We start from the raw sequence: 13506 nt of genomic DNA, 5'->3' as shown, positions 1-13506 counted from the left end.
ATTTAATCTTGTTATGTTTGGCCCTTCTTTAGGGGCCCATCTTTTCTAATGGCAGGCAGTAAAGACGCCAATTTAGATGGTGGCAGGGTTGAGAGAAACTGAGAACAGTAGATGGAACAACTGTCATCAGGACGTATCAGAGGCGAAAAAATATTTTTAATAAAAGGGGAAAAATAGAACTCAAGTGGTGGTGTTTGTAACACTCAGTGACATAACATTTAGTGGTGTTGAAGTAATCCTTTTCTCTTTGTGAGGGGCAATTATAGGGTCTGTCTTAAGTCTTCTTCTGAGGGTCAGGTAATGTCATGTGTCTGCTAAGGCATATTGAGTATGTTTGGAGCTTACCCTCTGAGTTTTGGAACAGTGGATCTTTCCCAGTGTCAAATCTGGCCCATATTTTGGGTCCTTAGCTTGAGCTGAAGATGCTGGAAAACTTGTAGGTTTAAACTAGAGTTAAGACGAGTCAGAATTAAATCCATTCAACCAATGTTGAATCAGCAGAGGCATGTGTAATTTCCCAAACACCTCTGGGTCTCATACAAACTCCTCAGGTATCTAAAACATGTTGTCTAAAGGCATAATCGTATTGCACAATTTACCTGTTTTCCTATATAACCAGGATCTTCAGCCCAGGGATGACACTGCCCATAATGGCCTAGGCCTTCCCTCATCAATCATAATTAGAAGATGCCCTACAAGCTTGCTTCAGTGTGTTTATATGAAGGCAATTTCTGAATTGGGATTCTTGACTCTTAACTAGCTTGTGTTAGTGTTAAAATTAACTATCACACTTATTAACATTTATTTTGATTAAAGATGTATGAATTCAGAATTAATACAAAACAGGGACTCAATTTCAATACAAAGTTTATTGAATTTAGGATACTAGCCTAGAAGCCACACCACCACAATGGACTGCCTACTGTTCAAAAATTAAGGAAATACAATATAATTTTTCTATAGGAGATCTCAAAGTGGCAGATTCGAATTTTAGATACCTTCTCCTCATGGTGGTAGCTAACATAAATCACAAATAAAGAGAATCTAATGGTTCAAATCTTAAAGTTTAGGCTCATAAGTAAAGCACATTTAAAATAATTGGCAAAATAAATTCCTATTCTCTTGTCACAGAGAAAAAAATCTAAAAGAAATTGCTAAAAACCAGTGTTCCTTTCTGATATCAGTTAAGGCAAGAACAGCAGAGGAATGGATATAGAAAATGTGGTACATTTGCACAATGTAATAGTACTCAGCTATTAAAACTAATGAGTTCATGATATTCTTAGGCAAATGGATAGAACTAGAAAATATCATTCTGAGTTAGGTAACTCAGTCACAAGAGAACACACATGGTATGTACTCACTGATAAGTAGATATTAGCCCTAAAGCTCAGAATACTCAATTTACAAATCACAGAGCAGATAAAACTCAAAAAGAAAGACCAAAGTGTGGATGCTTCAGTCCTTCTTAGAAGGAGAATTTTAATACTCACAGGAGAAATTATGGGGACAAATTTGGAGCATAGACTGAAGGAAAGGCAATCGAGAAACTGCCAGATCTGGGGATTCATCCCACATACAGACAACAAATCCAGAGAACATTGCTGATGCCAAACAGTTCTTGTTGACAGGAACCTGATATAGCTGTTGACTGAGAGGCTTTGCCATAGCTTGACCAATACAAATGTGGATGCTCACAGCCAACCACTGGACCACAATGAAAGAGTTAGGGAAATGGTTGAAGGAGCTGAAGGGGTTTGCAGCCCATCAACTACTCGGATAGATCCTCCAGAGCTCCCAGAGACTAAACGACCAACCAAGGTGAACACATGGAGGTAGCCATGGCTCCAACTGCATATGTAGCAGAGGATGACCTTATATGGCAACAGTGGGAGAGGCCCTTGGTCCTGTGAAGGTCTAATGCCCCAGTGTAGAGAAATGCCAGGGCTGTGAGGTGGAAATGGGTAGGTGGGTGGGTGGGGAAGCATAGAAGTTGGGGGGGGTGCTTATAGGATAGGGGTGTTTTTGGAGGAAAAACAGAGAAAGAGTGTGAAATTTAAAATATAAATAAATAACGTATCCAGTAAAAAAGTAAAAAATAAAAGAGATCAAGATTATAACAAGGGGAAATAATCTGTGTTTAAGAAGTTCCTCTTAGAAGTTTTTAGTTCTGAGAATAGAGCCAGCATCCTCCCTACCCCAAACTAGACCCTATATAAGTTAATTCTCCCTGATAACTGCTTTCTAAGTATTAGAAGGCACCGTTCAATTTTCTATAGAAGGGAAGCAACCAGAACTTCGTCTGAGCTATGGTGTTTATTATGAGCATATTTAGAAAAATTTAATGTATATAAAATATTTAAATATATAAATATTTTATAAATATTTATGTATTTATGAAATAATAGAGTTTATTAACAATCACAAGAATATCCCTAAAAGTGCATTAATTACCCACAATAGTTTAATGCAATGTTGTGTTACACCTTTGATAGTGTCACATAAGCCAAACTGCATGCTACTACAAAGACTGTGAGTATATATACAACTGCCCCAATGTACATTGAGAAGTTGACCTGTAGACATCTACAGCTTCTGCCCTTTCTACTCTTAATTATTAATTTGTGTGTGTGTGTGTGTGTGTGTGTGTGTGTGTGTGTGTGTGTGTGTGTGTGTGTTTTATTTGTGTTTTATCACATGTAGAAGACTGGGATTTCAAAGACTGGGATAACAGATAGTTGTGAGCTGCCACGTAGGTGCTGGGATTTGAACCCAGGTTCTCTGGAAGAGCATCCAATGCTGCCTTTCTAATCTTTCAACACTATACTATCTCCTCTTAGACTTATCCCCAAGCCTGGATTGGAGTGTGTGTAACATAGATGTCTCTTTAGAGGATGAGTATTCCACAGCCCCGTTTAATACACATCGTAAACATTGTGATTCTGCATTAGTCGCTATATACTGAACAAAGAAGCATTTCTGTAATCTGAGAGGAGCACTTATTAGGTGTATAATTATTAGAAGGTTTTCTTTTAGCTAAAATTTGGTAGGTAACATCCTGATTACATTATTCACTTTCCCAAATCTTCCTAGATCCTCCCCCAATTCCCTCTCTACCTAAAATCACATCTTTGCTTTCTCTCTCTCATTAAAATACATACAGAAACATAAAAGATTAAAATAAAAGGAAATGAAATGAAATCAAATAAAAACAAACAAGCCAAAGATGCAAAGAAAAAGCCCAAGAAACACATATTGAGAAACACATGTTTGCACGCACAGTAACCCAGGAAACATAAACCACCAGCTATTATAATATATATGCAACATTTGTATGGAAAAATAAAAAATAAAAATTATTTTCTGATAAAAGAATATGAAACAAGGGCTTACAAAGTGTCACTGAAGTCATTTTTTTTATAGTCTAGACTTAAGGCCTGCCTAAATATAAGTGTGGTTATCTACTCAGTGAGACTCCAATAGTGAAAATTAATTTTCATTTCAGAGAATTCATAGATCAGAGATAACTTCTGAGTCAGGGATAGGTCTTCCAGTGCCTAACTCCAAACTCATCCAGACCAACTGAAGTCTCTCTTTGCCTTTAACAATCTTTATTCCTCTTCCTCCTCAGCCTTCCCTAAAATATAAGGAGAGAAATTTAATAAAATTACTCCCCCTTTAAAAATGTTTCATAAGCAGAGTAATAGTGATAGGTCCTTTTGTAGGTCTCATGACAAAGGCTTTACAAAGTTTAAATAGAAAATATATGGGTAAGAACCAATATGTATGTGGTAGTTACCTCTAATTTTTAATATATGGGAATGATATGCCATGTTTAATTATTTCAATTTTAATTCAATATCAAAATGTTATGCTTTTTAAGTTCACAAGCTTTCTTAGAACCACTTACTAAAGAATTCACATGTATAACAGAGAGATAAAAGATGAAACAAAATCTTAATCTATCCAGAATATACTTACAAAATGATATTTAAATCAGAATTATTCTGTGCATAAATATTTAATTGGTCTGTCCATATTTATTAATAAGAAATTATTTATGCCTTTATTGTATTTTTGTGAGTGCTCAATGTGATTTGAATTTCAATAAAATATGAAAATATTTGGAGTATATTGAGGTGAATGTCCCTGAAGTTTTATTGGTGGTGTGCTGTGTGACTTGCTACTATCTGGATTAGCAATGCCAATACCTTCCAGTTTCATTCTACCATCTTGGATTGATTCATTTCAATTATAAACCTCACGGTATTACATGTGCACTTATTTATGTTTATTTAGATAATATTATTCTTCAATGACTTTATTTAAACAAATGTGAAACCTTGTTTTAAGTGTATATCAACTATAATGGTATAGCAAATTATAACAAAATACCTAAAATGAAAGTCTCCAAATTTCACTATAAATTCCAAAGCTAATAGGATAATATTTTAGCATTTTTGCTACAGGCAAAATTCAAACCAACTTAGAAATATTTGTATTTAACTGACACTATATCCTTTTTTTTTAGATTTTTCTGTTAACTATCCTGAAAAAGAGGTATTGATTTTTTTACTATTGTTTCATTAAGTTTATAATATATAACACATAGTCCTATTTACTACCATTTATGTAACACCCACAGTCTTCCACTGAAGAGAACTATGTTCCAACTAAGGAATCAGCAGTGATGTGTGGAAAAGAATTCCCAGCAGGTAAATCGTGTCTTTCCTTTGCAGCAACTACTTAAAACATTTGAAATTCTCATACTTATAGGCATACATAATCTAAGACATGGCTCCCTTCCCAAAAAGGCTGGAAATTGGAATAGATGATCAAATTATCATTTTCATGGCATTTAAAAAAATAAGTGGTTCTCATATTATTATTAATTTTAGGTATCAGAATTAATTAAATGTTTTTACTTTTGGGGGTCAGCTTACTCATGTTTCCAATTTGGAAGGCCAAATATCTTGCATAATGGTCTTAGTTTATTAAGGAAAAATGCATATTATATGATGTTTGAAAGTGCTTACTCTAGATAGTATGTGGTGGTCCATAACTGTACCTGAGACAGAGACCTTGAATAATCCTGTATACAAGGAACTTGTGTATTTGGTTATAATTGTGTGTTATTTTAACATGGTAGTACATTCTGTGAGTTAACTACTATCTGTGAATTGTGTTCTATTTTGTATTCTGTCTCAATGCCCCTGTTCATTCACTGTATAGGCTGGGTAGTTAGATTTTATGTGATAAAACACAGTAAACTGCATTCTTCTGTCATTTTCTAAGCTGCAGAAGAAATCTGTTTCACAGAGGAAAAAAATGACTTAAAAATATTTATATCATATCTCATTGTTCATTTGAGTTCCTTATTTCTTTCTTTTTTTAAATATTTATTTTTTATTTATTTATTTATTTTTTAAACTTTATTTAAAAAAACAAAGATAAAAGAAAAAAATTTTAAACATTTTTGCATAAATGTATACAAATACAATTATGTCAGTGCTTGGCTTTTTTTTATCTTTTTTTTAAGGTTTGATACTCTGCATTAAGGTCTTACTAGTTACAATGAGCAAAAAGTACATGTAAAACAGGGTGCAACAAGGAATTAGTCAACGTTGTCTTGGTGTGTGAGGATTAAGCATGACTTTTTTTTGTTTTGTTTTGTTTTCTCTTCTTTTCATTTCTTTTTTTCTTGAACTTCACACAGTCTGTGAGTTGTTTCTGAGGCAGTCCGAGCCTCTGGGGTTAGCATCCCACTATCAGTGACTGCATATTATGTCTGTTCTTTTGTGACTGTGTTATCTCACTCAGGATGATATCCTCTAGATGCAATCATTTTCTTAAAAATTTGGTTAAGTCATTGTTTCTGATGGCTGAGTAGTACTCCATTGTGTAAATGTACCACAATTTTTTGTATCCATTCATCTACTGAAGGACATCTGGGTTCTTTCCAGCTGCTGGCTATTATAAATAAAGCTGCTATAAACATTGTGGTGCATATATCTTTGTTGTATATTGAAATGTCTCTGGGGTATATGCCCAGAAGTGGAATAGCTGGATCTTCAGGTAGTACTATCTTGAATTTTTTGAGGAATCGCCAGACTGATTTCCAGAGCGGTTTTATCTGTTTACAACCCCACCAACAGTGAAAAAGTGTTCCTCTTTCTCCGCAACCTCGCCAGCATCTGCTGTCATCTGAGTTTTGGATCTTGGCCAATCTGACTGGTGTGAGGTGGAATCTCAGGGTTGTTTTGATTTGCATTTCCCTGATAGCTAAGGATGTCGAGCACTTCCTTAGATGTTTCTCAGCCATTCGATATTACTCAATTGAGAACATTTTGTTTAGCTCTGTACTCCATTTTTAATAGGGTTATTTGATTCTCTGGTGTCTAGCTTTTTGAGTTCTTTGTATACCTTGGATATGAGGCCTCTATCTGATGTGGAGTTGGTAAAGATCTTTTCCCATTCTGTTGGCTGATGTTTTGTATTCTTGACAATGTTCTCAGCCTTACAGAAACTTTGCAATCTCCTTAAGTCCCATTTGTTAATCTTTGACCTTAGAGCTTGAGCCATTGGTGTTTTGTTCAGAAAATTTTCTCCTGTGCCTATGTGTTCTAAGGTTTTCCATACTTTCTCATCTAATCGTTTCAGTGTATCTGGTTTAATGTGGAGATCTTTGATCCAGTTACACTTGAACTTTGTACAAGGAGATAAGAAAGGGTCTATTTTCATTCTTTTGCATGCTGAGTGCCAGTTGGAGCAGCACCATTTGTTGAAGAGGCTTTCCTTTTTCCATTGAATGTTTAGAGCTCCTTCATTAAAAATCAGGTGACCATATACGTGAGGGCTCATTTCTGGATCTTCTATTCTATTCCATTGATTCAAGTCCCTATTTCTATACCAGTACCATGCAGTTTTCAGCACCATTGCCTTGTAATATAGCTTGAGGTCAGGGATAGTGATTCCCACAGATGTTTTCTTGTTGTTGAGGATAGATTTCACTATTCTAGGTCTATTGTTACTCTAGATGAAATTGCACATTGATCTTTCCAACTCAATGAAGAACTGGGTTGGAATTTTGATGGGGAATGCATTGAATCTGTAGATTGTTTTTGGTAGGATGGCCGTTTTTAAAATGTTGACCCTTCCAATCCATGAGCATGGGAGATCTTTCCATTTTCTGAGATCTTCCTCGATTTCCTTCTTTAGAGGTTTGGAGTTCTTGTCATACAAGTCCTTCACTTTCTTAGTTAGAGTCACATCAAGGTATTTCATAGTTTTTGTGACAATTGTGAAGGGTACCTTTTCCCTAATTTCTTTCTCCACATGTTTGTCCTTTGAATATAGGAAGACTACTGATTTTTTGGGTTAATTTTATATCCAGCCACTTTGCTGAACTTGTTTATCAGCTGTAGGAGTTCTCTGGTGGAATTTGTGGGGTCACTTAAGCACACTATCATATCATCTGCAAAGAGTGATGTTTTTACCTCTTCCTTTTTGATTTGTATCTCCTTGATCTCCTTTTGCTGTCTAATTGCTCCAGCCAGGACTTCCAGTACTATGTTAAATAGGTAGGGGAAGAGTGGTCAGTCTTGTCGAGTCTCTGATTTTAGTGGGATTGCTTCAAGTTTCCTACCGTTAAGTTTGATGTTGGCTGTTGGTTTGCTGTATATTGCTTTTATTATGTTTAGGTATGGACCTTGGATTCCTGTTCTTTCCAGGACTTTTAACATGAAGGGGTGTTGTTCTGTCTGGTAATTCACTTCCAACTATTTGTTGGAAGATTTTGCCATTGAATTTATATACTTCTTTAGCAGTCAGGGCTTTTCATATGCTATTCATATCCTTAGCCATTAAACAAAACTTTTATCTGGTGTTCAATTTCTCCACAATCCAATAACACATAAAAAGCATGTGTTCCTAAAGACTTTTTAAATTAATTCAATCTGCATTGATGTATGTGGGGAAAAGTAGTCTGAACATATACAACTTACTTATTCCATGAAATGCAATCACATCCTAGCTCATAATGTAATGACAGTGTATGGTTGTTAAGGGACCTCAATTTACACTTACCACCATCAATTGTCATTTTTCTGTATTGTTTCTAATTAAGATCTAAGGGATAATTTTAGCATCTCTGAATTAAAAACCACAACATCATTATAGACTCTATCAACTTCACTATTATCTCTCACACTTTGACACCATGCCATTCCTAGTCAATATCATCCACACATTAAATGGATGCTCAGCCTTGCAAATCACCAGCTGCCCATAGACTGGCATTCTACTTTAGTTACTTATGAAAATGTCTGCATATGATTGACTTTTTTCAAATAATCAATGTGTTAGTCATTGATTCTCTTATTGATTATTTTAGGCATCAAAAATAGTCTTCATCATTATGAGAGATTCATGAACATCTAATACTTTTCCTATTCTCTGTGCTAGCTTGGAAGTTTACAAATCCTCCATGTTTTGTTTTTCTTTGTGTTGTGTTTTGTTGTTATGGTGCTCTTTTGTTTCTGCCATTTTCTATGACTTGGTATGCATTTCCAGACTGAGTTTTCTACCCACCAATATTTCCTGCTCTGCTTTGCTCCTACATTTTGACCTTTTCCTGTCTCCACTGTAATTCATAAATTCTCACATAACTATAAAATATCCAATTTCTCTGAAAATTTCACCCATGTCATGTGGTTTATTTTTTAAATTTAGAGTTCAGAAACTAGTTTGGAATCTGTAGTTAACTACTGACTTTCTAACTTGAAGTCATTTTACACAACGTTGAAATAAAAGAATTATCTTCAGTCTAATAAGAAAACCTATAATTAAATAATTCACATTGTAAGTTAGAATTTTTGGATGAAATGCCAACAGCATTGTAAAGAACAGCATATACTGTTAAAAAAGAGAGGCATGATAAAACCTTGATACTGAGTAGTAGGAAAAATTATTTGTTTTCAATTTTCATTCGGGGGCAAATTTCTGAGGTGTGCTGGGAACAGGGCTTCTAAAACAAGAAAGCAAAGTATGTCTGGACGGTTGTGTAGTGCAAGGCCATTCCTGAAACTTGTAATTTAGCAATGGCTTTATCACAGATTTATTGAGTATACTTTACACTCCACAAAATATCCATACTGCAAACTCTGAGTCAAAGGATATGATATAATTTGCCCATCTAGACAAGACAAATCATCCTGTATCTATGCAGAGACTTGTACAGAGCATCATCTATGTCTTGTTTCCTCCTCCTCTTCTGGTTCTCCTTTCTTCCACTTTCTAAAGATTTGTTCCTGCCTACCCTACCTTCTTGTCTAATAACAGGCCTAGTGCCTGCTCCCTTTTAATGTCAGCCACAAGAGAGTAAGTAAATAAAGTGGATTTGTGAAAAATAAAACAATGTATCAAACAATCATGTGGAAATTGTAGTATGTTCAGTGAATAGCATGTAAAGGTTTGACAGAAGCTCACTAAAGACAGATTCTCTTTCCAGAGAAATTTACAGTGAGGACATTTTAAAGATGTGGTTATATTAGGCACATTAATATGTGAATGGATATTTGATATGTTTATGTGTGAAGGAGAAAACTTTTAAACTGCAAAATATTTATTTTGAAGTTCTTAGTAATTCATTTTGTACATAAGTTAAATACCCCTAGTAAGAATAAACTCAAACTTTAAAATATGGAGACAAAAATTTAGTTTTCATAAATCTTAATTATTGTATTGTTACAATGGCATACTCATACTTTCGACATGTTACTTTTAATTTTCCTGAATTAATTATATGTCTACTTATTTTAATAGAAGAAGACTGGAAAATCAAAGCAGAGGATTTTCAGGGAAAAATCGATGACAATGAAAGTATACAGTCATCTGTACGTAAACTTAAATTTAAATTTCTACTTTAATATTTGCTTTATAAACATTGTAGCACAGGCTAAGGTAAATATTTTTTAGGCAGGTATTTGGAGAGAATAGTTTATAGTTCAAACTTTGATTTCTAGACATTTATACAGTTGACATTTTAAATTTTTATTTGAATCTATATTATCACATAGTTAATTTTTTTCTTAAATTATTATTATTATTTATACTATAGGCTTCCTCCCTATATTCTTCTATCATAAAATCAAAGAAAGTAGTGTGTTTGCTATTACTTAGCCCTTGAAAGTATGAGCAATATTGCATTGACTCCCCATTGATAAGCTCCAATTTATACCTTCATAACTTATTCTTTCATTTGACTGGGGAAATTAACCAAATAACCAAATTACAATGCAAAACATTAGTTGACATTATTATATGTTAGAGCCTGCTCTAATATAGAAACATAATTGGGTTCTTTACACTATCTGTATCTGCAGAAAACTGATAGGTAGAGTATCATATGGAAAGAGGATAGATTGTGCTGGAGTTCTCCCTAGGGCCATTTTCATTTCCCTGATGAAGTTTCTCACCAGTTCTTTTCATCAAAGCAAAGACAGAAGTTACATCCAGCATGTTTTTTTTTTTTTTTCAACTGTCTTCCGCTATTTTTTAGTATTTTAGAAGTATTTTACATGTGACAGCTAGTGAGACAGCAGGTATAAGTAGATGAGATGTAGTCCACTTAACAAAATAATGAAGTAACTTAAAATCAGATTGAGTTCACACACAAACTACTCATCTTTAATATAAGTTCTTTAATAGTGGGAGTCAGAGTAAGAGTATGGCTTTAAATTCATAAAAATCTTCACAAATAAACTTCTCCCCCTGTCTCTCATGTGAGGTGATTAATAAAGGCATGCATCTCCACAAAAAAAAAAAAAAAAAAGAAAAAGAAAAAGAAAAATCTTTCAGAAGTGTGAGTATGGCTACCTTGAAAATGATTCATCAGGGCGTGAGTGCAGAGAAAAGAAAGCCACCACTGGCTATAATTTAAGTCTTTAGGAACCGAGATTGGAAAGGAGGCTGGGATTCAGATGATCAGGTTTCATGCCATGTTTATTCCTCTTATAAGTGGAAGAAAGCATCCTATTATACAGAGTTAATTTAAACACTTACTAAAATATGCTCAGGTTTTCATTAAACTAATTTTTGGACTTTAAAAACATGGAAAAACTTGTATAATATGTCTAGAATCTCTACTCTCCTACTTAAGACAAATGCACAAATCTTTATCATTTCACCATTTCATTCAACTACTTTATGACAACAACCAAAAGGAAGCCATGTTTGCAAAGGGAGAAAATGGAGAGAGGCATGTGGGCAGTGGTGCAAGAAAAAGAAGAGTAAAATTTAATGATTGTATCTCAATTAAAATTAAAAACATTTCTGAAAGGATTCTTTTATTATTTATTATATATACATGTTTAGTAGAGAATAAATATTTATAGAAATAAACACAGAAACTGTCTAGAAACATGTTATTTACTGTATTCTTAATTTTTGAAATTGTTTTTCTAATTTAATTTAAATTTTATGAATCATTTAATTCATTTACATTTCAAATGCTAGCTGCCTTCCTGGTTACATCTCCACAACCCCGCTATTCCATCCCCCTCTTTCTTCTCCCCTTTGCCTCTATATGGGTGCTCCTCTGCCTAGTCACCCACTCCTGCCTCACCGCTCAAGTTTAGAAATCATTTGATTTTATTTTCAAGCATATCTAACTTTAAAAATGGAATTCATGTACTTAGCCACAAAAATGATTAAAATTTCATATCGAATCCACTGTTGTTCTTGATTTTACCAGAATTCTTTTATGACTCTTCAGCAGAAGTCTAGTCCTTATTTGTCATTAGGATTAACTCAAAGGCCACATAAACTTCTAAATGAAGGAGAGAAAGGTAAGACTTATGTATAATAACTAAGCAATTTCAAAGAATATTGATTTAAATCAGGGTAAGCAGTATACTGTTAGCTAAAAGTCTTGCCTATAAAAAGTGCTTTAAGAAATAAGAATATGTTATAGTATATTATGTATTCCATGAATCTTCAATATTATATAAATCATTCCCGATTAAAGGTGAACTTCCCAGCCTCTACTCTCACCTTCTCCTCTGGGAGGGTGGGTTCCCTCTGGGCATATGACCCCAACCCTGGCTCTTTAAACTTCTTCAGTTATAGGCGTGTCCTTTCCCATGATGCCAGACAAAGAAGCCTTGTTAGGGAATGGGTTCCACAGTCGAGCTACAGCTGTGACCAGTTGTTGGGGGACCCACATAAAGACTCAGTTGCAAATCTGCTGCATGTATTTCATGGCCTCTGTCCCTCCCCTGTGTGTTCTTTAGTTGGTTGCACAGTCTTTGAGAGCTCTGATGAGTCCAAGTTATTTTATCCTGTGAGTCTTCTTGTGGAGTTCCAATCCCATTCAGTGCCTTAAATCCATCCCCTAACTCTTTCATAGGGAGTCTCCATCAAATGTTTGCCTGTGGGTATCTGCATCTGTTCCAGTCAGTTGCTGAATAGAGACTCTCAGAGGACAGTATGTGGAAGAATTCTCAGAGAACAGTTGTGTATGTAAAAGAATGCAAATAGATCAGTATTTTAAACCATGCACAAAACTCAAGTCCAAGTGGATCAAGTATCTCAATATAAAATCAGATACACTAAAACTAGCAGAAGAGAAAGTGGGAAATATTATTGGTACAGGAGACAATTTCCTGAACAAAACAGCAGTAGTCTTTGTTCTAAGATCAACAATTGATAAATGAAACACCATGAAACTGAATAGCTTCTGTAAGGCAAAGGACACTATTAATAGGAAAGAGTGAGTCTATAAATTGGAAAAAAGATCTTCACTAAGACTCCATTTGACAGAGGGATAATATCCAAATATATATGAAGAACTCAAGAAGTTAGACTCCAACAAACCAAATAATCTGATTACAAAATGGGGTGCAAAGATAGAGAACTTTCAAAGGGGGTAATTTGAATGGCTGAGAAACATTTAAACCTCCTTAGATATTAGGGAAAAGTATATCAAAACAACTGTGATATTCTACTGTATACCAATAAAAAGGATAAGATAATATAAATTCAAGTGACAACACATGCTGGCAAGGACGTTGAGTAGGGGGAACACAGCTTTCAATGTTGTTGTGATTGTAAGGTTGTAATTCACTCTGGAAATCAATCTGACAATTTCTTAGAAATTGGAAACTATTCTACCTAAAGACACAGGTATACCACTACTAGCCATATACCCAAATGATCTTCCAAGATACAACATGGGCACATGCCCCAATATGTTTATAGCAGCTCTATTCATAATAGCTAAAAACTAGAAACAACCTAGAAGTCTCTCAACTGCAGAGTGGATAACAAAAATGTGGTTTATTTAAACAATGGGATACTATTTATTGATCTATTAAAAACAAGGACATCATAAATTTTGCAGGCAAAGGGATGGGACTAGAAAATATCATCCTGAGGGAGATAACTCAGACCCAAAAGGACATGCATGATATGTTCTTGATGATAAGTAGATATTACCCATAAAGGACA

At 34.5% G+C, this 13506-nt stretch overlaps 1 protein-coding gene across 1 annotated transcript in view; it reads left to right on the top strand.

Moving 5' to 3' along the window:
• The window catches only part of LOC308431910 (uncharacterized protein), a gene marked incomplete at both ends in the record, with an annotated part of 176624 nt that overhangs the window by 100526 nt on the left and 62592 nt on the right, over positions 1-13506 (top strand). Inside the window, 4 exons of the mRNA XM_080931510.1 lie at positions 4532-4560; positions 4646-4715; positions 9823-9893; positions 11753-11846. Coding sequence (XP_080787636.1) covers positions 4532-4560; positions 4646-4715; positions 9823-9893; positions 11753-11846 — 264 coding nt within the window. The remainder of the gene's footprint in view (positions 1-4531; positions 4561-4645; positions 4716-9822; positions 9894-11752; positions 11847-13506) is intronic.

Source organism: Micromys minutus, assembly GCF_963924665.1.
Source record: "Micromys minutus genome assembly, chromosome: 17".
Classification (NCBI taxonomy): Eukaryota; Metazoa; Chordata; class Mammalia; order Rodentia; family Muridae; genus Micromys; species Micromys minutus.
Note: the sequence above shows the minus strand (reverse complement) of the source record. Positions and strands in the feature narration are given on the sequence as shown.